This window comes from Anneissia japonica, unplaced genomic scaffold (assembly GCF_011630105.1).
Source record: "Anneissia japonica isolate Jap-2015-1 unplaced genomic scaffold, ASM1163010v1 scaffold287727_len1644234_cov201, whole genome shotgun sequence".
Lineage (NCBI taxonomy): Eukaryota > Metazoa > Echinodermata > Crinoidea > Comatulida > Comatulidae > Anneissia > Anneissia japonica.
This window is the reverse complement of record NW_022713615.1, coordinates 1,481,724-1,507,195: the sequence shown is the minus strand read 5'-3', so window position 1 is coordinate 1,507,195 and position 25,472 is coordinate 1,481,724. Positions and strand designations below refer to the sequence as shown.

General features: G+C 34.9%; 1 protein-coding gene across 4 annotated transcripts; it reads right to left on the bottom strand.

Moving 5' to 3' along the window:
• Positions 1-6: 6 nt before the first annotated feature.
• On the bottom strand, positions 7-23,977 carry LOC117108583 (alpha-aminoadipic semialdehyde synthase, mitochondrial-like). Of its 4 annotated transcripts, none has more exons than XM_033250654.1 (23): positions 23,837-23,977; positions 21,287-21,571; positions 20,749-20,925; positions 20,225-20,377; positions 19,705-19,851; positions 19,505-19,583; positions 18,814-18,941; positions 17,905-18,188; positions 17,420-17,531; positions 16,336-16,395; positions 16,126-16,199; positions 15,516-15,634; positions 13,901-14,030; positions 9,823-9,933; positions 8,959-9,067; positions 8,688-8,764; positions 7,054-7,098; positions 4,360-4,588; positions 4,116-4,211; positions 3,287-3,399; positions 2,727-2,815; positions 2,279-2,455; positions 7-1,737 (listed from the first exon to the last, which is right to left on the bottom strand). In XM_033250654.1, exons 2-23 carry the CDS (start codon positions 21,521-21,523, stop codon positions 1,622-1,624), a joined length of 2,862 nt encoding a protein of 953 aa, XP_033106545.1. In that variant the 5' UTR covers positions 21,524-21,571; positions 23,837-23,977; the 3' UTR covers positions 7-1,621. The 4 variants fall into 4 exon arrangements, with proteins under 4 accessions (XP_033106545.1, XP_033106544.1, XP_033106547.1 ...); XM_033250653.1 differs by lacking the exon at positions 13,901-14,030 and adding an exon at positions 10,568-10,697; XM_033250656.1 differs by lacking the exon at positions 7,054-7,098.
• Between the last annotated feature and the right edge of the window lie 1,495 nt (positions 23,978-25,472).

The following is a 25,472-nucleotide window of genomic DNA, read 5'->3' as shown; positions in this document are numbered from 1 at the left end:
ATAGTGTACACACAGCATTTTAGCCTAGGATGTAAGATGAACAGCTCCACCAGCGAGAAAGATAAATCTTGTTTGTATTGATGGCTTGAAGCTACTTCAAATTGCTTACTGGTAAAAAAAGAGAGATTTGGGCCTAATCTAACAGCATTTGTATATTGCATATGTTGCATATATCATTGCAAACTATTTTGTTTATCCTGATGCATGTCAGATCAACTGCGAACCATGACTATCCCACAGTGGGGCACAAAGATTTAATTTCATTATTAATATTACATAAATATTTGCACATTTTGTTATACCATGTATTTACTTTGGCTTTTATTAATAAAATATAGGTAAATAAGATGAAATTCTTGTGTATTAACATGTTTGCTACCATACGATGACAATGTTTTTCCCTTAAAAAAGATTTCAAATTTATTTTTAGATTATTAAGTACCTTCCTAAGCTGCTGCTTGATGTGTTTTCTGCAGTGGCGTAAATACCGAGTTGCGCACAGGAACACACTCCTACACACAATGCGCTCAAATACTCCACCTTATTTTGCCAGCTAGTACCCCCATCAACCCTGCCCCCATTTGAATACTCCTAGCCACTGCAGCTGTGGCCCTGCAAGCAGTGTCACACAATAGAATACAGCAGTGTATAGCTGCAAGTATAGTCACTGGTCTATATGTAACACCCTATAAGAAGAGTACTGTATTCTAGTTCATGGCAGCAAACATGTTAAAACAAACATATTTTGTCTTGCATGATTACTTCCAAGCAGCATTCAGTCGGCAGCTTCAACAGATCAATGTCGTACATTCGCCAACTTTGCATATTTGTGCATTAACCTTCAGACTGAACTCTACATCACACACAACCCTTAGTAGTTGAAAATACATACAAGTAAATTCTAATGTGTACACTGTGTAAATAAACAGTTGATAAAAAGACAAATCTTGTGATCTCTGATCATTACCTTAATTTTGTATTAATTTAAACTCCACACTTCTGTACCTTTTGTATTAGAATAATACACACACAAGTAGATTCTGTTTCTGTGTTTCTGTCAAGGCTTTCACATATCACAGCAACTAACTAGCTACGATACACCTCTACGGTAGCGGTAGAAGATAGCATGAAACAACCCCTGGAGGATTTGATGCAAGCCATTGATTCGCACATCTTCAAGATCCAGAATATGAAGATACGGTATAAAGTTTGTTTGCATCAAACCAAAGGAAATAGAATACAGTATCCTTGTTTTGAGCATAAATGAATGATACACCCTTACACACTTATGGGAGGATGCCCACTGCATCTGGTTGTCTTTTTGCTTACCTAGTAGAACCTACCACGGTTTATTCATGTTTTCCACAAGATAGAATTCCTTTGTAGAGAGCGATAGTTATATTAGTGTTACAATTTTCAGAACCAAATGTTTGTTTGTTTATATCTTTTGTGGGCGCATTTTTATCACGCAATCAGACCACAGTGGGTGCATTTCTAAAGCGACGTTGGCGACTTCAATGGCGTAACCAGGGTAGTGATGCATTTTTGAACTGAACTGTGCACTCTTTCCATTTTCTACTCTTTGGTCAAACATATTGGTGAATCTTGTAGCGGTAGATGCCTAGTGGTATTTGATGTTAGTGGTAGCTCTAATGTCTTCAGCCTTTAGTCGATTTAGAATTGGTTTGTAAATGTTTTTACCAAGTGGTATCATAACACCTTTCTCAACAATCTCACCTTTATAAGAAACAAAATAAAAAATTTTTATATTAAGCGTTAAAGGTATATAAATTGCTTTGCAAATTGAGGGCAGTATAACATTTTCTGATACTTATAATAAACATACATATTCACAAAATTAGAAATTGGCAAAAACCTGGGAGTATACCTACCTGTCTTCATGGTTTAGATGGTAGAGTGGCCTAACATAGTCATGGGATCTTGGGTTCGAATCTCAATGGGGCAATATTTTTGTACTCAAACAATTATTAGACATTTGGATACTACCGTATGAGCTAGCCCACACCTTGAGACTATGGTATATAGTGCTATACAAATCTAACTACATTACATTATTCCCATAATGTATAAGTTAACTAATCAAGAATCATCTTCAGATACGAAATAATGATGGAAAAAATAATGTATAAGTTAACTAATCAAGAATCATCTTCAAATACGAAATAATGATGGAAAAAAAAAAATGCTCACACACATATTTCTCTTCTGTAAGAGCATTGCACATAAATGCGTTAACCACGCCAATAAAACAACCCACCTTCAAGAATCATTTTGGCTCCAATGGCTGCTGGGTAACCAACGGTTTTTGCCATAGCAGAGAAGCCATCAGGTTCACCATACACCACAAGGGATATCTCATGAGTTTCACAATTACCATTGCTCCATTCCACGCCAGCTTGGTTGCGCATTATCACCAAATCACGCTCCCCCTCTTCTGCAAATTACAAAAATACTTAATTAATTATTCAACATACCTTCAAAGTTAAGGTTCAGGTTCAAAAATACTTTATTAACCTTACAGAAATTTCATGTTAGTTTGTAAAAATACGATCGGCCAAAAACCAAAGTCACAAATCCCCATTTGAACAATAGCCCTTTCCCCAAATCAAACAATTTTCATCTAATGATTAAGACAACATTATTGAATGTACTATATGAATATTCATGAGATATGCATGTTGGAGTGTATTCAACCAGCGACTTACTGTATGCTAGCCTCTTGCTCAGATGGTTTGATAAACTCTGTAATAATGTTCCATTTCTCTCAGCTGGAGAGTCTGCAAGGAGGCCAAGGCTGGGTAAATAACAAAAAAGAGAATAATTGCATTATTTATTAGCTTTAGTTGAAATCATCACTCTCTCAAAAACACTGTACTTTCATTATTGTCCACTGTGCTGCATTACTGACCACTACTTCGCAATTATTGCCTGTCGACATTTAAAACCAGCCAAAATAGTGTTCGTAAAGTGGGAAGAAATTAAAGTAGAAGCCTCTAGGCTTGCAAGGATTTATAAGTATCCCTATGCTATGTAAACATAAGCTTAATAGAATAACACTAGGTTTTATTACTGTAGTCCACTAAGGGAAACTCTAAAAATATACATGAATAAAGTCAACAAAGTAACATATTGAAAGGTACTAGAATAAAATTATCATTATTATTATTATCATTACCAGTGTCATTACCATTATTATCATCATTATCACTACTGTTGTTATTATCATTATTATTATTACTATCATTGTTCTATTATTGTCACTCACTCTTCCACCACTTGTGCAGCATCTTCATCCCCAAGTTTCTCACAGACGATCTCTTTAAGAGTGCTTGCACTCGTCCCTGAATCATGTCCAAGGTGGTTAGACATCAATTCACGCTGAGTAGGTAAACACAGAGAAACAAAGATTACATAATGCATCAGAAATCAATTAAGTGAACAGGCTTGGTATTCACAGTGAATAATCAAATCTAATCAAATCCACACCATCCTGCAAGCACATGGAGGCTTTATGACGACAATAATAGCAACTACAGTATAAATAATCAACATAATAGGTATTATATACCTCATACATAGATTCTAGGCATTTGAATGGTTAACAAGCGGGGCCATAGGAAGTACATGAGCAAAAAAGAGCTAGACACCCTCTTTGATCGCCTAGGCTAGTGTAGCAGCTAGTCTGGCTTCTCTCTAGGCTAGGCATTAAGCACTTTTTAGGGCTTGTAGAGTCTATGTATGAGGTATATAAAACAAATATTGACTGCTCTAGATTCAGGGAATTGTGAAATCTATTGCCCCTCAGTGATGTGGAGACCGTAGCCTATCTTCTCGAGGGCTGAGGGGCAGTATATTTCACCATTCCCTTCATGAAAGTCAATATTTGTAATTGTGTTTTTACATAACTTGGATGAATAATAGGCCTATTACATGAAATCAATCAATCAATTGGTTGACAAATCAAATATATCACGCAAATGATTTACACAACCAAAACTATTTGAAACAGTAATGTATAACTTTAATAACTCTGTTATAAATCAATAAATAAATATACAAACACATAAAAACATATAATAATGTATGTTATTTACCCAAGTTATAGCAGGTGCTTCTTCATGTAAGGCTGGGTGAGGACTTCCATCAACTAATCCCAGTTTCAAAAGGCCATTGGCAGCATGGCAGTACCCCTGTAAAAACACACAATTGAACATCATAATTAATAACCACTTGAATATTTATTGTGAGCTGTGAATATCATATCAGAATGACGCCCAATAGAAAACATTTGTTAATATAACATATTCAATGAAATTGGCCGATGTCATAATCAAATACCTTGTATCTAAGCGACCCACGAATGAAGCTATCAACTGTTTGTACGCCATACGTGAAGATGTACTGTGTAGAGTCTCGGTTCGGGTACCCTTGGAGGTTGAATCCTGGTAGGAAGGACATGTCTTTGCAGGATTCCATCAGGTATCCAGGTGGAATGTACACTTCTTTTTTATCACTTAGATACTTGGCATCAAGTCCTAAACCACTAAGAACACCGAATGGACTCCAACTGAAAGTGATAAACAATTTAAAAACAATTTCAATGAAAGTGTTGTTTTCATAACAGTTGCTATGGTTATGGTTGCTATGGCTCATAGGCATGTCTTAATACCTGAAAAAAAAAGCAGTTGCATTGCTATGCACTCTGGGATAGGATGTAACAGGAGGAATAATTTGCCCTCAAGGATCTTGACTGCTTTTTTGAAATGTAACTGGTGTCCTCAACAAGCACTTTGGGTGCTAATTCAAAATGTCACCGGCAAATACTGTTGAGTAGGACTAGTTTTATGACATGGTATTCATGGTGATGGTACATGCAGAAGAAAGCTATTTATCTGTTTTGAATGATCAAATGTTTATTATGATTTGCAGTTTAAGTCTGAGGTAGGTCATCTGATTATCTCTTGAGTATGTCACATGACTGTCCCTTGAGTAAGTCATATGTTGTCTTTTCAAAACAGGAGTAGGAACCTGGTACAATATGTTTATATATGCCAAAACAATGTTCACTAGCTGAAATATTACTGAACACTCCTCAAGGACATAAGCATAGGTGTTCAAATGATAGGGATAATAATGTACAATGCGATAGAAATTCACATTACATTTTAGTGGCTGTGAAAATGACTTGTTAAATGGAAAAAAAATTATATATAGCGATAACAAATTGAAAGTAATTAGTGTTTGCTAATACAATACTTGCACTACTATGAAAATATAACACACAGTAACATTTGTATTAAATTGTATTTCAAAGAAAATAATCAAATAACAAATTGTATTGTAAAAATGTTACCAATGAGTATTTAAAAACATACATTGTCATTAATAAAAAAATCCGGAATCTATTGTCTTAGAAACCCTTTAGACACCTCTTTAAATAAATTGTTTACATATTTTTGCTAATATTAAATTCCTATATAAATGTGAAGGTAAAATTAAGTTTATGCTAAGTTTAAAAGTTCTTCCCATCATCTACTAAGACAATCAAAGCATTATACTATCTATCAGGTCAGACTTCTTTATACCTTGTTTAGCAAACCCGTTGAATGCAAATACTGATGATTTTGAATAAAAGTTAATTTTTATTTCTGGCCAATTAGCGCACCCGCTGCCATAAAAAAATGGAAATTTCAGAAAAAAGTTTTTAAAATTTTTATTACACCCTCCGCTGCCTTGAAATCTCCAAAGGTTGTATATTTCTTCCTAATTATATAAATTTGAAGCATTCAACCATCCCATTTTACATTCGCCAATAAAATTTTATTTTTATTTTCTCCTCTGTCTGGATGTTTTTGGCAAAACTGTTTACTAAATAAGAAAACAAAATTTTATTTTAATTTTTATTCCGCCCTCCTCTGATGATCTTAAAAAAAAATAAGTACGCGAAACAAGGAATAAAAAAAGTCCCACCTCATATACAATAAAAATGATGGAAACAAGTCACTTTAATATTTATGATTTAAGCATGGAGGTATTTATAGAACCAAACTAGGAAGAATCCAATTATTTACACATATGCGTATTCTACTGATGCAGTACCACAAGCATTTCTGTGCAAGCAGGCATAATGCAAAGGTGGCACTAAGTCTCTATATACTTTTATTATACTATGCCCCAAATCTGTACAATGTACAGCAGTACTATGCCCCAAATCTGTATAATGTACAGCAGTACTATGACATTAATCTGTGTATTACATTGATAGCTAAAGCCAAGAAAATTAGAAGCTACATAAGAGTACTTATTCTATCTAATAAAATTAATGTAATTTCGCATTGTCTATATATTTACTATTATTATAATCGGATAAAAATTTTGCTTATTAAAGACCATTCAAAGAGGAGAGATATATTTTGGTGAAATTTTATTTTTTAAAAAATATAATGGATGATTATATTACTTATTAAATATATTTAATAATTTCTTCACGAATTAATCATGATTTACAATATAAAATAAACTATTGATGTAGCATAGACTGAAAACAGTTGTTACATAACAGAAAAAATATTAATATAATGGAAGTTCAAAATAAAATAATAAAAACCAGAACTTATAACTAAATAGAACAAGCAAGTGAAAGAAATACAAACCTGGATCACATTAGTAGTTTCAACTGCGCATATGTATGCCAAAGGTAAAGGCAATGTTTACATTCCTAAACAGAATGAACGTAAGCTACACACATTCATTCCGTACATGCTCTGTAATAGGCCAGATAATTTGTTTATACACTTTTGACATATATGCACAGATGAAACTATGACAGGCCTTTAATACTAAAAGCAAAAAAAAAAACTATAATTTCAATTTCATTAGCAAATTTAATAAAACTAAATTGATCTCTTCCCGAAAACTAATGGTTATAGTAGTGGGATGTAGCGTTAATGAACAACTGACGATTAACATTAAGCGCACACAGAATTTTAGGAGGCCAACATCAATAAATTCAAAAGGGTTGTGTGTTCTCACCTGGAAGATTTTATTTTCTCCACAGCAATGGAGTCACTTTGCAATCTATGATGCAGAACACACTCCCATGAAAACAAAATTACTAAATCTAATTAAATTTGGTTTTATTCATTCTCATCTAACATAATAAAGAAAGTAACAATAAAATGTCAAATAATAATATAAATAATAATTAATAAAAATAGTTCCTAGACATGCATGAATCATATGCTTTTGGCAAGAGAAAATAGGAACATCGGAATATGACATGAAGCGATCCTCAGGGGAGGAGAACGTTATTGAAAAGAGCAACATCTTGTCCACTGCACCACGAGCAATGATGGTTGGAATGGCGCAATATAAATGTAAGGATTTGATTTTGATTTTACTCAAGATCTACCGGGGATCACTGAAACTAACATCCTAACAGTAAAGTCGGGCGCTCGCTACATCGTACGGTGGTCGAACCCCTGTCGGCTGACGAATCCAACCCGCTCATGGTGGAAGTCAGATAACGAGACACCGTCTGTTATTTGTCAGTGGCAGTCTCAATGGATCGTCATTAAAATCGTCATTAGATCTGCTGCATGCGCATTGTGGCGTTCTCCACAAAATCCTGTTGGCCGACGACCGCCAGGCGCTGCGAGTTCCCGGCTTTACACCCATGATGTGCGTGGTCCAGGTTGAATAGCCAACTCTTTATCACATTATTTACATGTGTTTTGATTTTGGGGCAGCAGAGAAGGGAGGATAATTGTTTTTAGGCATTATTATTATTACAGTATTATTAACATCATAACAACATAAAACATACTAAAGGCCTGTTTATACTTCAACGATAATGATAAAAAAGCTAAAAAGCGATTATTAATATAGTAAACAAAAGAAATAGGAGAAGTTTTTACACTAGGCCGATTCGATAACGAATTATCGTGTATATGATAACAAAATATTTTAACAAATCAAATCAGATGACGTCATAATCATGGAAAAACGATAAAATTGTTGCTACTATTTTAATGTTTTTCCATGATTATGACATCATCTGATTTCATTTGTCAAAATATGTTGTTATCGCATAACTGATAAATCGTTACCGAATCGTTCTAGTGTAGAAACATCTCCTATTTCTTTTGTTTTCTATATGATCAATTGCTTTTTAGCTTTTTTATCGTTATCGTTATCGCTGAAGTATAAACAGGCCTTAAGTAGCTACTTGCACTTCTGAGTGAAAAGAGACAAATATTGCCCACGGACACTAATAATAATAATAGATGAAATTATGGTAATGAATGAACTATTTACATTGGTGATAAACTGACAATTGCTAATAATGTTCCCTTCAATCAAGGAAACTGGCAAATAATATGACTTTGCTCTCAACAAAAATAATTATGAGATAGCTTTATGTAGTGCATTCTTGTACAGCCTGCTGTGATGAATGAACCTACTATTTTAGTCCGTTTCTAATTAGAGGTAACATCTGCAATGAATGGTTTATCTAGGTAGGTAATCATACAATAGACACACAACATATTAGCAATGGGGACACAGCATTGATACACAAACAACAATGAATATTCTAAAACTTAACCATTAAGACACAACTTCAATAAAATAAAAACTGCATTAATATAATAATAGGTTAAACTAACCTAAACTTGTAGCGTAGGGGGTTTTCAGAATGTTCTGGTGCCGGGAGCCCGCCTGCATAAGATTCAAATGAAGTGACCTAAACCAAGAAAACCAACAATGCTAAATGTAATGATGAAATTTGGATGACAAAATTAAAATAATGTGCATAAGAAAATATAAAATAATATATTATAACAATATTACATACTGCTTGTGATACTTATGACTTATCTTGCAACATATACTAGCTTAAGTATAAAAATCTTAAGCACATCTCATTAAGCAACTTACCTTTCCTCCTTTATCATGGATGTAATCAAAGCATTCCATTGAAAGCATGTGATCAATGCCAGGGTCAAGACCACACTCGTTCAGGAAAGTGACACCGGCATCTACAGCACTATGGTACAAACAAATAAGAAAGAGGATGATGATAATAAAGAAGAATGAAATCAAGGTAAAAACAAAACAATATTGCTAATAGAAAATAATAAAAAGAAAAATAATTCAAAAAAAATAAAGACAATTAGAACAGGCACGCCATATATTAAATAGCTCTGTTCTGTTCCTGAATAATAAAGAAAACTATACGGTGCTTTTATGGCTAGTATACAAATACTGACTGCTCATGAGGGGAATGGTGATATCTATTGTCCCAAGGCCCGTGGAAAGATATTAGACTATGTCTCCACATCACTGAGGGGCTATAGATTTCACCGTTTCCCGAACCTGGAGCAGTCAATATTTACTTTATATATCTCATACATAGATTCTATGAGGCCTAACAAATGAAATGAAATGAGTACCCAACAAGTACATGTAGGCCTAGCCTTAGTTCCTAGGTGATCAAAGGGCCAATCTCTCTCAGCGTCCGTAGAGATCACTTCCTCTTTACCTTATGTGCGTGTCATAATTTGCATAGCAACCACGTTATAGGTGGGGGCCTAGAGATTACATCGCGACATGGCAAAAAAGTACTATCATTTAACGTGATAGTATTTTTTTCACTGGGAATTTATGAACTATCATTCAACTTACGTCATAGGAATAATGGCTGAAGTTATTGCCTGCTTCTTAACCAATCGGATGCCTAGAATCTATGTATGCAGTATATAAAGAAGTATAGCTAATGAGAAACATGGAAGTGATACTCACTCTTTGTGCAGTGCTTTCATAGCTGGACTTGTGTAGCTTGCTGTTACTAAGTTCTTTCTTTGTTGCAGACAAATCTCTGCCACCATGGGATGGAATGGTATTGGGAGGAGACTTCAACCATAAAATAAAAATTAATAGTGTTTTATAAAAATGTCATTAATACACCTTGACATATATTAGTGTTTTGTATACCCAAACATATACATCTATCACTCATATAAAAACATTATTCCTTCTCCCTTCTGAACATAAATAAAGTGGATTTGATTCCCCCACTCCACTCCTAACACCAATATTTAAGATATGGGCATAGTCTAAGAACACCTATGTGTAAAACATCGAGATTCTTTAACTCTTTCATACCGTATTCTATTCTATGCTAAATGACTATTAGTATATCATTATTAACTTTAAATGTATGCTCTGTAATTTATTATGTATATAAGTACATTATAGTATTTTTTGTATTATATGTATGTATGTCAACTTTATTTAAATGTATGTATTGGTCTTAAGAACGTTAAACGACCAATGCAATTTCCGCGAGAACAAATAAATTTGTTTCTGATTCTAAATTCACTACCTCTTCTCATATTTACAATCATCAGCTCTCTCTCACACACAGATCTCACTGCCTGACCATTTTCTGTTCTTTGCATGGCATGTAAAATATCATTTATAAAGTTTGGTTTACAAATACTGGTATACAACCAGCTTTTTACAAAGTAAAGAAAGTAACAGTCACCTAATAACAATGTCATGTTTCTTGACAAGTTGATGCAGGTGGGCCTCATGTGTTTTCACGTTCAGATATACAGCTTCAGTGTTATCGTATTTAGAAGCTATATTTTCAGCCTCTTCCTTAATTGACGATGCTGAAGAATAAACGATAACATACATTTAATTGAAGAGGAGAACTGTGGAGAGATAAAGTCTCTAAAAGTCCTACTTCCTTAAAACAATACAAACATAAAATAACCTAAAGTTCTACCCACACTATCAAATGTTCTTTGACAAAAACTGTTGTATGCCTATATATGGTCATGATGTGCCCATATATAGTCATGATGTGCCCATATATAGTCATGTGCACATATATAGTCATGTGCACATATATAGTCATGATGTGGCCATATATAGTCATGATGTGCCCATATAGTCATGATGAGCCCATATATAATCATGATGTGCCCATATATAGTCATGATGTGCCCATATTCAGTCATGTGCCCATATATAGTCATGTGCCCATATATAGTCATGATGTGGCCATATATAGTCATGATGTGGCCATATATAGTCATGATGTGCCCATATAGTCATGATGAGCCCATTTATAGTCATGATGTGCCTATACATCCCTGGTTCTTAATTTATTTGAAGGGAAAAATTATTTTTAGATTTGATGTCACAGGCCAAAGACAATCTCTGAGTTTCTTCAAGTATCTTGCTATAATTTATATGGACCTTATATGGTAAAATTCTGAGATGCTGTGGCTGAAGGCCCCTGTTGGCTGCACAGACGATTGAAGTTTTTTGGCAGTTTCAAATTCTATTCTATTTTTAATTGTACTACAGGACAATATTAGGACACTAAATTCATTACAATTTTTCGATATATTATTTTGCCAAATGAAGAAGTAGGACACTTTATTTCACTATTTCTTGATCTTTTCTTTCGTGCTTGTGTAAAATCATCCCAAAAATTGGTGGCGCTAATATTTGCTGTAAAAGTCACACATTATTTTTTCCCTGACGAATGTGTTGAGTTCTTTGACAGAGAGCTCTGACGGGGATCTGCCTCTGCAACTGGCACCACCACTTAATTTCAATTCACGCAAAATTAGAGTTTGTTGGGAACTGACGGTTTTAAGTTCTTAGCATGATAAGTGGTAAAGTGCCACATTCTAAGCAGTCCTCAAATAGTTGCATAGGCCTAATAATAAGCAGGCTTATACCGATTAGAAATTAAAAAAAATAAAGCATATTTCATGCCAAAACTATTTTTCAGGGTCGCGGGACGTTTAATGTTGTCGGTATCTGGTAATAGAACTTGTTGTGTCTTCCTTTCTTTGTGCAAGTGTAACTGTGGGCGAAGTATCACTTCCTGCATTGGGCTTTTTTCCCGTATCAGAGTAGAACCAGATATTTTTTTCTATCATATTAACCTTGCTTCTTACTTCAAATATTGTTACCTGCTAGGGCATCGTCCATACAACAACTCCCTGGTAATAGTAAGCCTGTAGGAGTATTTTCAAACCAAACATGAAGTGTATCGAAATGCACGCCATCGTGTCGGGATTCAATATTTCGACATTAATTACGTCATAATCAGGAAATTAGAGATTAATCAGTGGACCTTTCGGTTCTTGTGTAGAAATGTACAGCAAGTGTTCAAACAACCCTTTCAATGTAAGCCTAGCCTTAGGCCCTGGCAAAAGCAATCTTTATCTACAGTTTTTCTATATTCTAGGCTTAGGTACAGTAACAATAGTACTGCAGTTATGACCACTTATATTGGGCATTTCTGTAATATTGCTTTTTCCTTTTGAATTAATGATTTTATTGTTAAACTTCAATTTGGTAAATTATCAGATATGTAATAATAGTTATTTGCATTGTTATTTGTATGAGTGCTGTCTCTTATACACATCTAGATGTGTATAAGAGACAGAAATTATAGTAAATAATTTTTGTAATACTAGTATGAAAGCTCAACTGTGTTGGTAATAATGGTAAGGCCTGAAAAAATAAATTGTTTGTTTGCCCTTTTTTTTTTTTGGATGATAAAAAAAATAAAAAAATAAAAATAGTTTTTTTTGTGTCTTTTTTTAAAGATACCCATCAGATAGAATAAAAATAAACCACAGAGGCCTAGAATGGCAATATTTTACATCATACATAAAGTGGGTAGAGGTGGGTGGAGGAGGGCAAACAATTTTTTTTTTGGCCTAATACCAATACGATTATACTTTTTGTGTTGTGAGCATAAATTTAAAATTGATATTACTTAGTAAAATAATTATTTAAAATTTGTAAATAATGGCTGAAAATTATTTTTTTTTTAAAAGTATTATGCATACACCAGTGAATTTTTTTAAGCAATCAATCAATCAATTTATCAAACAATTATTCAATTAATCAATCAATCATTCAATCGATCAGCCCACCAATCAATGGAACAATAAATCTATCAATAAATTAATTAATCAATCACCACCTAAAATGTTAGAATTATATCTTTAAACTATTTTAACTTCATGCTTTAGACAAGCCAAACCAGTCACTCGTCGCAAATCGTGTTTCAGAGAAAATGGCCAAAACATGCTGGAATGTCAAATTTTTAAAAATCTATTTTATTGCACTAAACTAACCTTTATATATCTACACATCATCCTATGCTGTTATTTTATTAACACTTTTTGAGGATTTAAAGATAGTTTCTACATGAGAAATGCCTGAAATCATAAATTTTGAAGGCTGATTTCTCATATATTGTTCTTTAAACAGCTGTGTGGCTAAACGATTGTAACTTCATAAGGAAATGTCCAATTTGAATGATTTTTTTACCATTTTATAGCTATTATTTTACTCTCTAACACTGTATTAATAACTCAAAATTTTTGCGATGAGTGACTGGTTTGGCTTGTCTTTGCCACATATACATATATCACTCATATAAAAACATCATTCCTTCTCCCTTCTGAACATAAATAAAGTGGATTTGATTCCCATACACCACTCCTAACACCAATATTTAAGATATGGGCATAATCTAAGAACACCTACTGTATGTGTAGAACATCGAGATTCTTTAACTCTTTCATACCGTATTCTATTCTATGCTAAATGACTATTAGTATATCATTATTAACTTTAAACATATGCTTTGTAATTTATTATGTATACAAGTACGTTATAGTATTTTTTGTATTATATGTATGTATGTATATCAACTCTATTTTAATGAACACTGAACGACCAATGCAATTTCCCGAGAAAATCATTCATGAAGTTTGGTTTACAAATACTGGTATACAACCAGCTTTCTACAAAGTTTAAAGAAAGTAACAGTCACCTAATAACAATGTCATGTTTCTTGACAAGTTGATGCAGGTGGGCCTCATGGGTTTTCACATTCAGATATACAGCTTCTGTGTTATCGTATTTAGAAGCTATATTTTCAGCCTCTTCTTTAATTGACGATGCTGAAGAATAAAAAAAAAGGATAACATACATTTAATTGAAAGAGGAGAACTGCGGAGAGATAAAGTCTCTCCAAGTCCTACTTCCTTTATAAAATAATACAAACATAAAATAACCTGAAGCACTATCCACACTATCAAATGTTCTTTGAACTGTTATATGCCCATATATGGTCATGATGTGCCCATATATGGTCATGATGTGCCCATATATATATGGTCATGATGTGCCCATATATAGTCATGATGTGCCCATATATAATCATGTTGTGCCCATATATAGTCATGTTGTGCCCATATAGTCATGATGTGCCCATATATAATCATGATGTGCCCATTTATAGTCATGATGTGCCTATATATCCCTGGTTCTTAATTTATTTGAAGGGAAAAATTATTTTTAGATTTGATGCCAAAGACAGTCTCCAAGTTTCTTCAAGTATCTTGCTATAATTTATATGGACCTAAGGTAAAATTCTGAGATGCTGTGGCTGAAGGCCCCTTTCGGCTGCACAGACGATTGAAGTTTTTATGGCAATTTCAAATTCTCTTCTATTTTTAATTGTACTACAGGACAATATTAGGACACTAAATTCATTACAATTTTTGCACCTTAAGATCGATATAATATTTTGCCAAATAAAGAATTAGGACACTTTATTTTACTAATTGTTGATCTTTTATTTTGTGCTTGTGTAAAATCATCCCAAAAATTGGTGGCGCTAATATTTGCCCAAAGGCAGGGGAGGTGCAATGTCCCAGAACCTCTGAAAGAGGTCCAGGGTCTAAGCTCCCGGAAGTTCTAACAATTTAGTAATTTTGAATGCTTAAGGCCCGTAATCAATCTTGCAGCCTCATATTCTGTAAAAGTCACACATTATTTTTTCCCTAACGAATGTGTTGAGTTCTTTGACAGAGAGCTCTGACGGGGATCTGCCTCTGCAACTGGCACCACCACTTAATTTCAATTCACGCAAAATTAGAGTTTGTTGGGAACTGACGGTTTTAAGTTCTTAGCATGATAAGTGGTAAAGTGCCACATTCTAAGCAGTCCTCAAATAGTTGCATAGGCCTAATAATAAGCAGGCTTATACCGATTAGAAATTAAAAAAAATAAAGCATATTTCATGCCAAAACTATTTTTCAGGGTCGCGGGACGTTTAATGTTGTTGGTATCTGGTAATAGAACTTGTTGTGTCTTCCTTTCTTTGTGCAAGTGTAACTGTGGGCGAAGTATCACTTCCTGCATTGGGCTTTTTTCCCGTATCAGAGTAGAACCAGATATTTTTTTCTATCATATTAACCTTGCTTCTTACTTCAAATATTGTTACCTGCTAGGGCATCGTTAGGAATAAAATACAAAGACAACCAATGAGATAGGAATAAAATACTAAATGATTGTTATTGCTTGGTGAAACCAAATAAAAGACATGCAAAGGATAGATGGCACATTATAAGTGCTATATTATGAGACAAAATCCGGCTCACCAATTGTTACTTCAATGCCACCATCTCTAGTGAGGTATTCAACGACTGGTGAGGAGACATATCCTGAGCCTAACAGTAACACTCGCTGCTTCTCAGCACCGTTGATTACAGCTAGACTCCTGAAGCAGAAATAATCTTGATATGAACCAATGGAAGGGCAATTACAAAGCATAGTAAAGTGAGACCTAGTGAGTTTGTAGAGATGCTTTATATGGAATGTTATGTATGGGTCCCAAGGGGCCAGGGGACATGATTTTCAACAAGGATCATATACATTTACACAGGAGACAGCCTTTAGTGGCAGATCCAGGAACTTGAAATGGGGGGGGGGGGCGCCAAAAGAGAAACTTTCACAGACAGAGGGTCTAGACCACCTCAGCCCGATCATGGCTAGGGCTGAGTAAGAAAATGTATGATTATGGCACCTCTAGATGGCTGGAAATGGAACATTCAGACTTAAATTTGAAAATAATTGTTTTTTTTGTTTGTTTTTTTTGTTATTATTTTGAAAAAATTAAGAGGGTGGAGAAGAGGGGGGAAACTGTGCCCCACTTGTGTAATTGTGTGAAACTGCTGATGAATAACATTTTGATACTGTTAAAGTACTTACGGATCAGTTTTCTTCCTGAGGTCAGTGATGTAGTGGTACTTGGGGGCTAGGCTGCCATTTGAAGCTATCACTGCCTATAAAATTCAATCAAAATTACTGAATAAACAAACCATATAAATTTAAGATATGAATATCAGCAATATTTATGGAGAACCATCAAGACATTATTGAAATGTCTATTACTGTACAAGATTTTTAGCTTTCACTTACGTCATACACAACTCTGGATAACTGTTGTTTTTCAAGGGGGATTGTGGCATCCGACTTGAGCTTCACAAAATAAATAAAAGAAGAATTATAGAAACTTCAAGTTACATGAGATAAAATCCGATAATCCATTATTTAAAGATATGCTTTAACGAGAGCTAATCATTCCCAGTATGAGAGAGATGATAATGATATGCAAAAAAATCCTCCATTTCTTTGACATTTAAAAACATCAGTAATGTAGTGAAGTGCATTCCCCTTTTCTGATGTGTGTTAAAGCATACTGCTGACAGAAAGATAAAGGAAAAAATAAAATCGGGTTGGATGGCATTTGGTAAACACAAAGAGGTTCTTCAAAATCGTAAAATCCCAATGTGTTTAAGAAGGAAGGTATTCAAGCAGTGTGTGATACCGGTTTTATGACATATGGTTCAGAGACCTGGCACCTCACAAAGAAAATCACGGTAAAGTTTACAGTAATACAACGAGACATGGAGAGACGCAAGTTACACATAAGGATTCTAGATAGAATACAGGTGTGAATGATGTCATGTCAGAAGTGGCAAAAATGAAGTGGAGATGGGCAGGTCATGTTAGGCCCTATAAAAAATATTATTAGTTTATCACCCTATCTGGGCAGGAAAAGTGATGAGGGAGGGAGGCTTTTTTTTAAATTTTTTTATTTTGCTAAAGCCAAATAATACCCTTTTGTTGTTTGCTGGTGCATTGATATTCAAAGTAAAACATGATTTAGATAATACAAACAATATCTACTAACTATTTAATAAAATAAATGAAAAAAATAAATAAATAAAATTTGTAAAAAAAAAATTTCAAAATTTTTTTTTTTCCAGTACCATAGAAGGCATGCACGCGAGGGTGATAAACTAATAATTTTTTTTATTGGGCCTTATCAGAACCACAGATAACAGATGGACAAGAAAAATAACAGAATGGATACCTAGAGAAAGTAAAAGAAAAAGACGAAGACAGAAACAGAGGTGGAGAAATGACTTTAAAAAAATACAGGAAATATTAGTTTAAAGAAACATCAGACAGAAAAGGTGGAAGAGTAAAGCATACTTACCATTTCTGGAACCCATGGAAGCAATAAGTCACCAAAGAAGTCAGTAGCTTCTCTCGGGAGCTGAGTAGGCATGTTGTCAATGCTACAAACAAGTACACCATCTCCAGAAAATCTAAAATAAAAAGAAGAACGAAGATACACAAAACAGATGGTTATCATTGATTAGACAATAAAGAAATGAGGAAGAATATGTGGGAGTTGGAATAAACAACTTAAGATGTAAGGTTCTATTATTTTTAAGGGGTGTCAGAGATAAAATAATATTCAATCAATCAATCAATCAACAATGATTTATATAGCGCCAATATCACGGCAGAATGCGATGTTCAGTGTCGCTATGACAATGGCATTACTCAATGTGCACATTAACTGCCTAATTAATTAATGCTTGTAAGATTATGAAAAAAATGTACAAAAACAAAAAACAAACAATTAATTTACATGGGTGTCAAAAAAATTAGAACGATATTAATAATTTAAATTACCTTAAACTTTTGAAATGCTGATGTCTGTGGTCTGCATCATATAATGTGAACGGAGCTTCAATACTGGTACACTCTGACACAAACTCAATAGCGCCCCCTGGGTCTGCAGTGATGTCACAGATGGCTAGCAGTCTGTGTGGCAATCTGGGACATCCAGGTGACTCATCAGTCTTAGGGCTCATCTCTGGGCTGAGTAAGGTCTTTGTGTCCATGTTGCTAAGGAATCGTGGATGATTAACATCCCAGAAAATTCCATTGATGATGCAGGAGCTGTAAGGAGCAATCTAGATATAAAGAATTAATCAAGTGGATTATTGTTTAAATATGATTACAAAATAACATTATAGCAAATATTATAAGAACCAAGATGCTGATTTTTATAAGTGGCGCATATTATAAAATCTTGTAGTGCTACAATGGGATTGGACTCTGGAATTGAAAGGCAAGCCAAGCTCAACCCTACAACAATACTACTTGTTACTGCAAATGCCTAAGTGAAGGGATTGGCCTAGGACTAGTGTAATAATTCAAAATTCAACACTATCCTAATAAACGTAGAAGTGGTTGGCGCATCAGTTGTGGCTTGGACTCCTAATCTTGAGGTCGGGGGTTCGAAACTCTCGCTGTGCAATTCGCTTGTGTCCTTGGGCACTGCACTTTATCTACGGTTGTTTCTCTCCACCCAGGAGTACAAGTCGGTACCCAGTAGGTTCAAACACTGCCTGCGCTGAATACAGCTGCAACATTACGGAATTCCCCCATGGGGCTTGAGTGTGTGTTCCATATGTGCTTGATCCAGTGATCCGGGAGCAATAATGTAAGCGCATAGAGGTCCCTACAATATGCGTAATATAAGACGACAATTATTATTATTACTAAACATAATTTAATGGGTTATTAAATTCTTACCATTTCACTGAAGACAGAACGGAACCTTTCCGGATGATGGCTATACTCCTCCAGGTTGAATTTTCCACCATCTTTGTGCACTAGATGGTCTTTTCGTCTGACAACTGTTGCATAGGCTTTCCTGTGATCTTCATAAAGGTATTCAACATAATTAATTATCAATCTACTCTAATCATACATTTATTTGTCACTGATGTCACCACACCATGTGATACCTTTTTGCTGCTGAGCAACACTATCCAGGTGGCTAATATGCCCGAGCTTTAATGTTTAATTATATGTTTATAATCAGGAATTATTAGGTTTTAATACATCAGTTGAAAAAGCTATTAAAACTACGGCACAGCTGAGGAGGAACCAATCCAAGTACCTGATTGGTAGGCATCGCTTGGTAACGAAATGTGACATGTGATACAGTTATGTAACAATGTAGTTCTCTATATTCAGCTGGGAAAATACTAATTGTGTTTGCAAAACTCTACAGTGTTTCATCAGACTTGGCCATATAGTATAAGCTTGTTTTTGACAAATCTGATCAGACTACCTATGTTTTCATGTCTACTGAGACTGACAAATATCATATAATTGTGTTTAAAAGCTGCTAATATTTTAATACTCTGTTATAACCATATTTTTACTGTTTATATTACTTTATGATTTTTTTAATTAGTCCACTAGTACAAACACAAACCTCCATTCTCAGCCACTTCTTTCAAATCACTAGGCTTGACATATTCCACAGGTAATTCAGATATGATCTCTTGGGCACCCTGAAATTCCAAAGTTAATTTTATTCATATAAATGCAGTCAATGTATATCTCTATCTCTTCATTTACTGGCAATAAATATAAATTTGACTGCATTATAATCAGAAAGCACCCTCTACTTACCTGGGATACATTGCCTGAACCCATGAATACAAAGGTCATTGGTCCAATAGATTTGGGTAGTCGGCCTAATGCAATCTCATACCCTGCTTCCCGCACCGCTTGGCGTGCCATGCTACTGTCTCGGTAGTTGTGAGCTGCTGCTATATGCTGAAAAGTAAAGTATTACATGCAAATTATATGATCTCTTTTACTTGGATAATAAGTCCACACAATTTCAAACATATAAAATGAGCAAAGGGAAGGCAGCGAATTATGTTTTTGGACCAAATTAAAAGCTTTAGCAACCCTCCTGCAGACTTTATCAATTGGGCGAGAGATCATCAGCACTGGGAGCTCTTTATCACCGAAGCGTGTATCACATATGGCACTCGAAGAAAAAGAAAATATTTTTTCATGAATTATTAGGTTGATAGCTCTAATGCTCTATGGACTGTGCACATCATGTTTACATTATGCCAGATTTAAGTGCAATTTAATGCCAATGTATAAGACTCGGTGAACATGAAATTTTTTAACTCACCAGGAATGGCGTGTGGTGTCCCAGTGCCAGTAGACGTAAACCCATGCCATGTAGGATGTTGATCATGCCAGCTAATCCAGCAAACTTCCCAAAGGCAACAAGACGCTTCCCACTATCATCCACAATCTTCTCATAATCAATTAAACGTATGTTCTAAAAACAAAGAATAGGAAGGAAAATGATATAAAAAAATAGCGAGGATACAATGACAGATTTTAGAATTGTTATTCTGCCATTATTACAAGGGAGTCAATATCATTCGTTTGATTTTTCCTCCTTTTCGTAGAATGTCCAAGAAACTGATGTTAAACCTGGTTTCCATAAAAATCACTGCACGCTAGCTGACAGCCAATGATCGGTTGAATCAGGGAGACCTCCTGATTGCGTCGGAGACGCAGAACACTGATTACAGTGAAAACACCATTAGTGACATTGTAGTGATTTGGAAATCAAGTATTTATAAAACTAAACTTAGAACACAAGTATAAAGAATGAGATAGAATGAGGGATGAACAACTTCTGACCTTCTCTAGTATAGCATCAAGCAATGGCATGTTCTCCAGCTGTGCTTTGATAGTGTGTGAAAAGAAGCAGAAGGTTTTGTTTGCAATCAGTCTGGGGATTGGAACCTGCTTCACTCCGAGTATGAATGATGCCTCGCTCAGGTCCTCCTGGATGTGTGCCCCAGCATTCTCATAATCCTGCACACAGGTGAGGGAAAAAGATTTTCAATTCTAAAAATTCAAACTATATATTTTAAAAACCTAAAACCTGAAAGAGGAAGAAAGCTGAAGGATTGAACAAGGTATCCAAAAAATATGTTCAAGTGTACATACAGTAACTGGTTAATAATATGCAATCAATTGAGCAAGAACAAACTACATAAGATAGCTATTTCTATACAATTCAATAATTATTTCATCATAAAATAATAAAATAGATAACAAAATACATGTTAAAATATGGTTATAAGTCCATAATTAAAATTATTAAGTATTATAAAAAAAACATTAATACAGGTTTTTAATTGGTGAATAATGAATTGGCAAAAAATAAATTTACTTGTATTGGGTATGCTCTCCTGTTACTGTCCTGCACCAGCACCTTGACACCACTCTCAATCAACGTTTTGACATGTGCTGGGCTAAGTGGCGCTCTTCTCTCCCACTGCGAGCCATAATCCTCTCGACGGATACCCATCACTTTCTGTCCCTCGGTAGAAGCACTCATGTGGCGTGAAACCACCTGCTGTAGACTCCTCTTGTGGCATGCTACAAGGTTTGGTTTAATCCGCCACATATTCCTTTGTTGGTATATATTTCACACACAAGTAAAACTAAAATACACCTAAAAATATACAATAGATAAAATGGTTGTCAACATAAAGAAGGAACCAGTGGTGTCCTCCATCCTTATATGCCCATATATAGTTATGATGTGCCTATATATGGTCATGATGTGATGTTATCATGACCATTTTTAGGCATAACACATATTCTTTCAAATAAAATTGGGTAGACTTTGGTAAGGTTCTTAATAAGAAGAAAGAAATTAAGAAAGATTTATGAAACTATTATTATTATTATTAATATTATTATTATTATTAACTATGTCTTAACACTGGGTAAGCTCTCCTACTTAGCTTATTCGCAATGGTAAAAAAAAAAATTAATTAATTAATTAAACTATGCACCATGCAGAGAAATTCAGAGCTTTAAGAAATAAGGAAACAATTCAGTTGGAGATACACATGAGTTAAAAGAAGATGCTTGAAAAAAACTATGAAATAGGAGGCAAAGTAAAATGACCAGAAGAGGAAGACCAAAATTAGCATGGCTTAACCAAAGAAAATGAACACTGATGATGCAAAAATTGATCTAGTCAATCATTAGTATTTTGCTGCAATAATAACCACATGTGACAACAAAGATACCCTGTGTAGAATAATAGATAGAAGGATAAATAGATAACTTGTATTGTCCTTCTCATAAAATACAAATAAGGAAATACATTTTCCATCTGAAAAAAAAAAAAAAATAAATAAAAAAATAGGAAAACATACCAAACTATAGGACATAATGTGACTGACATTATAATTTAAATCTATATCATCTTATATATTATATCTGTACTGGTTAACCTATTCAGTAGAAATCTACTGTTCCCTAACACGGCCCTGTTGATAATAAACAATTAGTTAGTATAAACACTGCACACTGAGTATCACATTTAATGAACCTCAGTAACAGTAACTACAGGTATGTGATCTCACACTGCTGTAGTTCCTATAACCACAGACCCAACAATCAATAGAAGCAGGAACCAATCAAATCTCTTTATTTGTTTAGGCCTCTGCCACACCCTTTGTTTCCAACCAATCAAATAACAATACATGCTGCATAGTAAATATTGTACATACCTCTATCAATGATGAGGAAATAGTAAGCCTGATCGTCGGTAACTTATTCGGCGCTATTGCCTTTAATACTCCACCCTAACCTAACCTCAACTGCAGTCTTGCTATGTTATTGTTAAGGTTAGGGTTAGGATGGAGTTACTAAAGTGCGGCGCTAATGCACTTTCGCACCTAACTTTTAATTCTTAATTTTTTTCCCTGGATTTTCTTCTCACAGTCACAACACATAATTATAAAACATTTTTAAATGATTCAACCACTCTCATAAAGTACATTTTTTCAACAAAAAGATACCTTTATAAATATGTATAGGTTGATAACAGGGTTTCCGCGCTTGCTAGCATGATGAGCTGTACTTTATTGCAATCAAGTAAGAAATTCCCAGAGTCAATTCTGAAATTTTGAAAACAATAAAGGCCAGTCTTATAATTTTAATTGGAATTTTCCCATGAAACATCCGACAACAAAATGTGGCATCATGCAGTACCATCTTTTTGAACTTTCTTGTCGTAATCGAGGTTAATCGAACCAACGTTTATCATTGTTGTTTTTCTGGATTTAGGCCTAGGCCCCTGGCCTAGGCCCTATTTTCCGATCTGTGTACGCATTTGGATCATTACGAATCTCTGAAGTAATTATTGTACGTGTGAATTTCATGTGAACACACATAGTCGAACAACAGCACCATACATTTGAGGTAAAAACTTTAAGAATTAAAAGTTCTGGCAATTTCTTAATGATTGCAAAATGGCAGCCGCTCGTCGTGCTAGCGAACATAGATTCACTGTACTTATTTGCGAGCTTATTTGTTGAAAAAGGTACTTTGTGAGTGGTTAAATCAGGTGAAAATGTTTGTTAATTATATGTTGTGACTGTGAGAAGAACGTTGAGGTAAAAAAAATAAGAATTAAAAGTTAGGTGCGAAAGTTCATTAGCGCCCTAAAGTGCGTTAGCGCGCCTTATTCAAGCCTAAGCTAGTGTAGTATAGTCCCTACTCTAGCTACTGCTCTACCTAAGCCTAGCCTAGGCCTAGACCTACACGCCCTGGGCATACCCTAGCTTTAGGCCTAGGCTAGGACTAGCCTACTGGAACGCTGTTCAAAAAAGAACATTACAATACAAGCACTGTGTTGTTTTTTTTTTTTGCATTCAATAAAAAAAAATACACGACAGGAATGACCATAGGCCACACTCACATATGCCCCAGCAAAAAAGCATCATCTATATAATCAATTCTGTACAATTCTCTCAATTTTGTACAAGTCGGCCGGGAAAATACATACAAAAAAAAAGAACCAGTCAATTCGAGCGGATGCCACTTCGAGCGAATGCCAGTTCGAGCGGATTCCAGCGGTTTCGAGCGGAATTTATTCGAGTGATGCTAGTTCGAGCGGAGAAAAAATTCACTTGTGGGAACCGGTCCTACCAAAGATACTAGAAATACAAGATAGAGTTCTCCACACAAAAAAAGTGTTCCACAGTGTTTCACCGAAATGCATGGTGGGAATACGAAAAATGGGACGCCCCAACAGCTGGATCTAAAAAAACCTGTCTCTTATACACATCTGAAGATGCTTTAGTGGAAAAGGAAGGGCGCCTTTTGCGTCTGGATATACTGAGCAACAGAAGGGCGCCCTGTACGTTGGGCACGAAGTATAGGAAACTTGCATGGTTAAAAAGAAGGGCGCCGCCTACGTTGGGCACGACTTCCGCCTCATTTTTACAATGCGAGAACTCTATCTTGTATTTCTAGTATCTTTGGTCCTACTAAATACCACACGGAACCACTCGTGACCACACGGGACCACTCGCGAACACACGGGTGCAAAAATGATAAAAATATTACCACACGAGAGTAGAAAACTACTTAATAATCAATAGAAACCAACTTATAGTACGGTAATTATCCAAAATATGGTAAAAATGATTTTTTTTTACAGGTTTTTCCGCCGTGCTTCGGAAGGTAATGTGGTGACATTGAGGTTCTGTAACGCATTCACGTCTCCAGAAACGCGTTCAACCTTGACCTCTACAGCATTCACTACGTACAGTACGTTACATTTCATCCTGCGTGTATGCCATTGTATGTATAGGCCTATTATTCTACAATAACTGTATTTATTACTGTATCTGCTTTGTATTTTTTATACTTATGTGTTTTTGACTCTTATTATTTTAATTTTAATTTTTTTTTATTTGTATTGATCCTGTAGTTATGTTATGTTTTAGCCCAGAGACAAATCTAGTTAACTTCTTATGAATAATGTTTTTAAAGATGGTATTTTGAGATGTTTCTATGAAAATAAATAAATAAATGGCAGTAGTACCGCTTTTTGTGTTTCAATGTTTTTTTTTTGTTTTGTTTTTTTTTTTTAAATGAAATGTTTCACTGTTTGTCATCTTCTTTGCTGGGATCTGCGGATGACCAGAGATTTTATCCCTGAGCAGTCCCACAGTATAAACAATAAACATAAAGGTCATGGTTGAATGCGTTTCAGCGGACACGTCAATGCGTTACAGGTCCACAATTAACGCATTACATTACCGAGACACGACGGGAAAAACCAACAAATCAAAATCAAGATACATCGATTTTTAACGGAATTCGGATAATTACCGTACTAAAAGTTGGTTTCTATTGATTATTAAGTAGTTTTCTACTCTCGTGTGGTAATATTTTTATCATTTTTGGACCCGTGTGGTCGCGAGTGGTCCTGTGTGGTCGCGAGTGGTCCCGTGTGGTATTTAGTAGGATCCGTGGGAACAACAGCCTGTGCGAGTTATAGACTAGGAAAAAAATCAAAAAAGAGGCCTAGAAATCAAGTTAGGGGG

Coding starts and splice junctions, on each gene's coding strand:
- LOC117108583 (XM_033250654.1), bottom strand. CDS start 21,523: ATGTGGCGGATTAAACCAAACCTTGTAGCATGCCACAAGAGGAGTCTA. Junction 17,532..17,904: donor CAGCATTTCAAAAGTTTAAG/GTAATTTAAATT, acceptor TTTTTATTTTAG/ATTTTCTGGAGATGGTGTAC. Junction 16,200..16,335: donor TATCCAGAGTTGTGTATGAC/GTAAGTGAAAGC, acceptor TGAATTTTATAG/GCAGTGATAGCTTCAAATGG.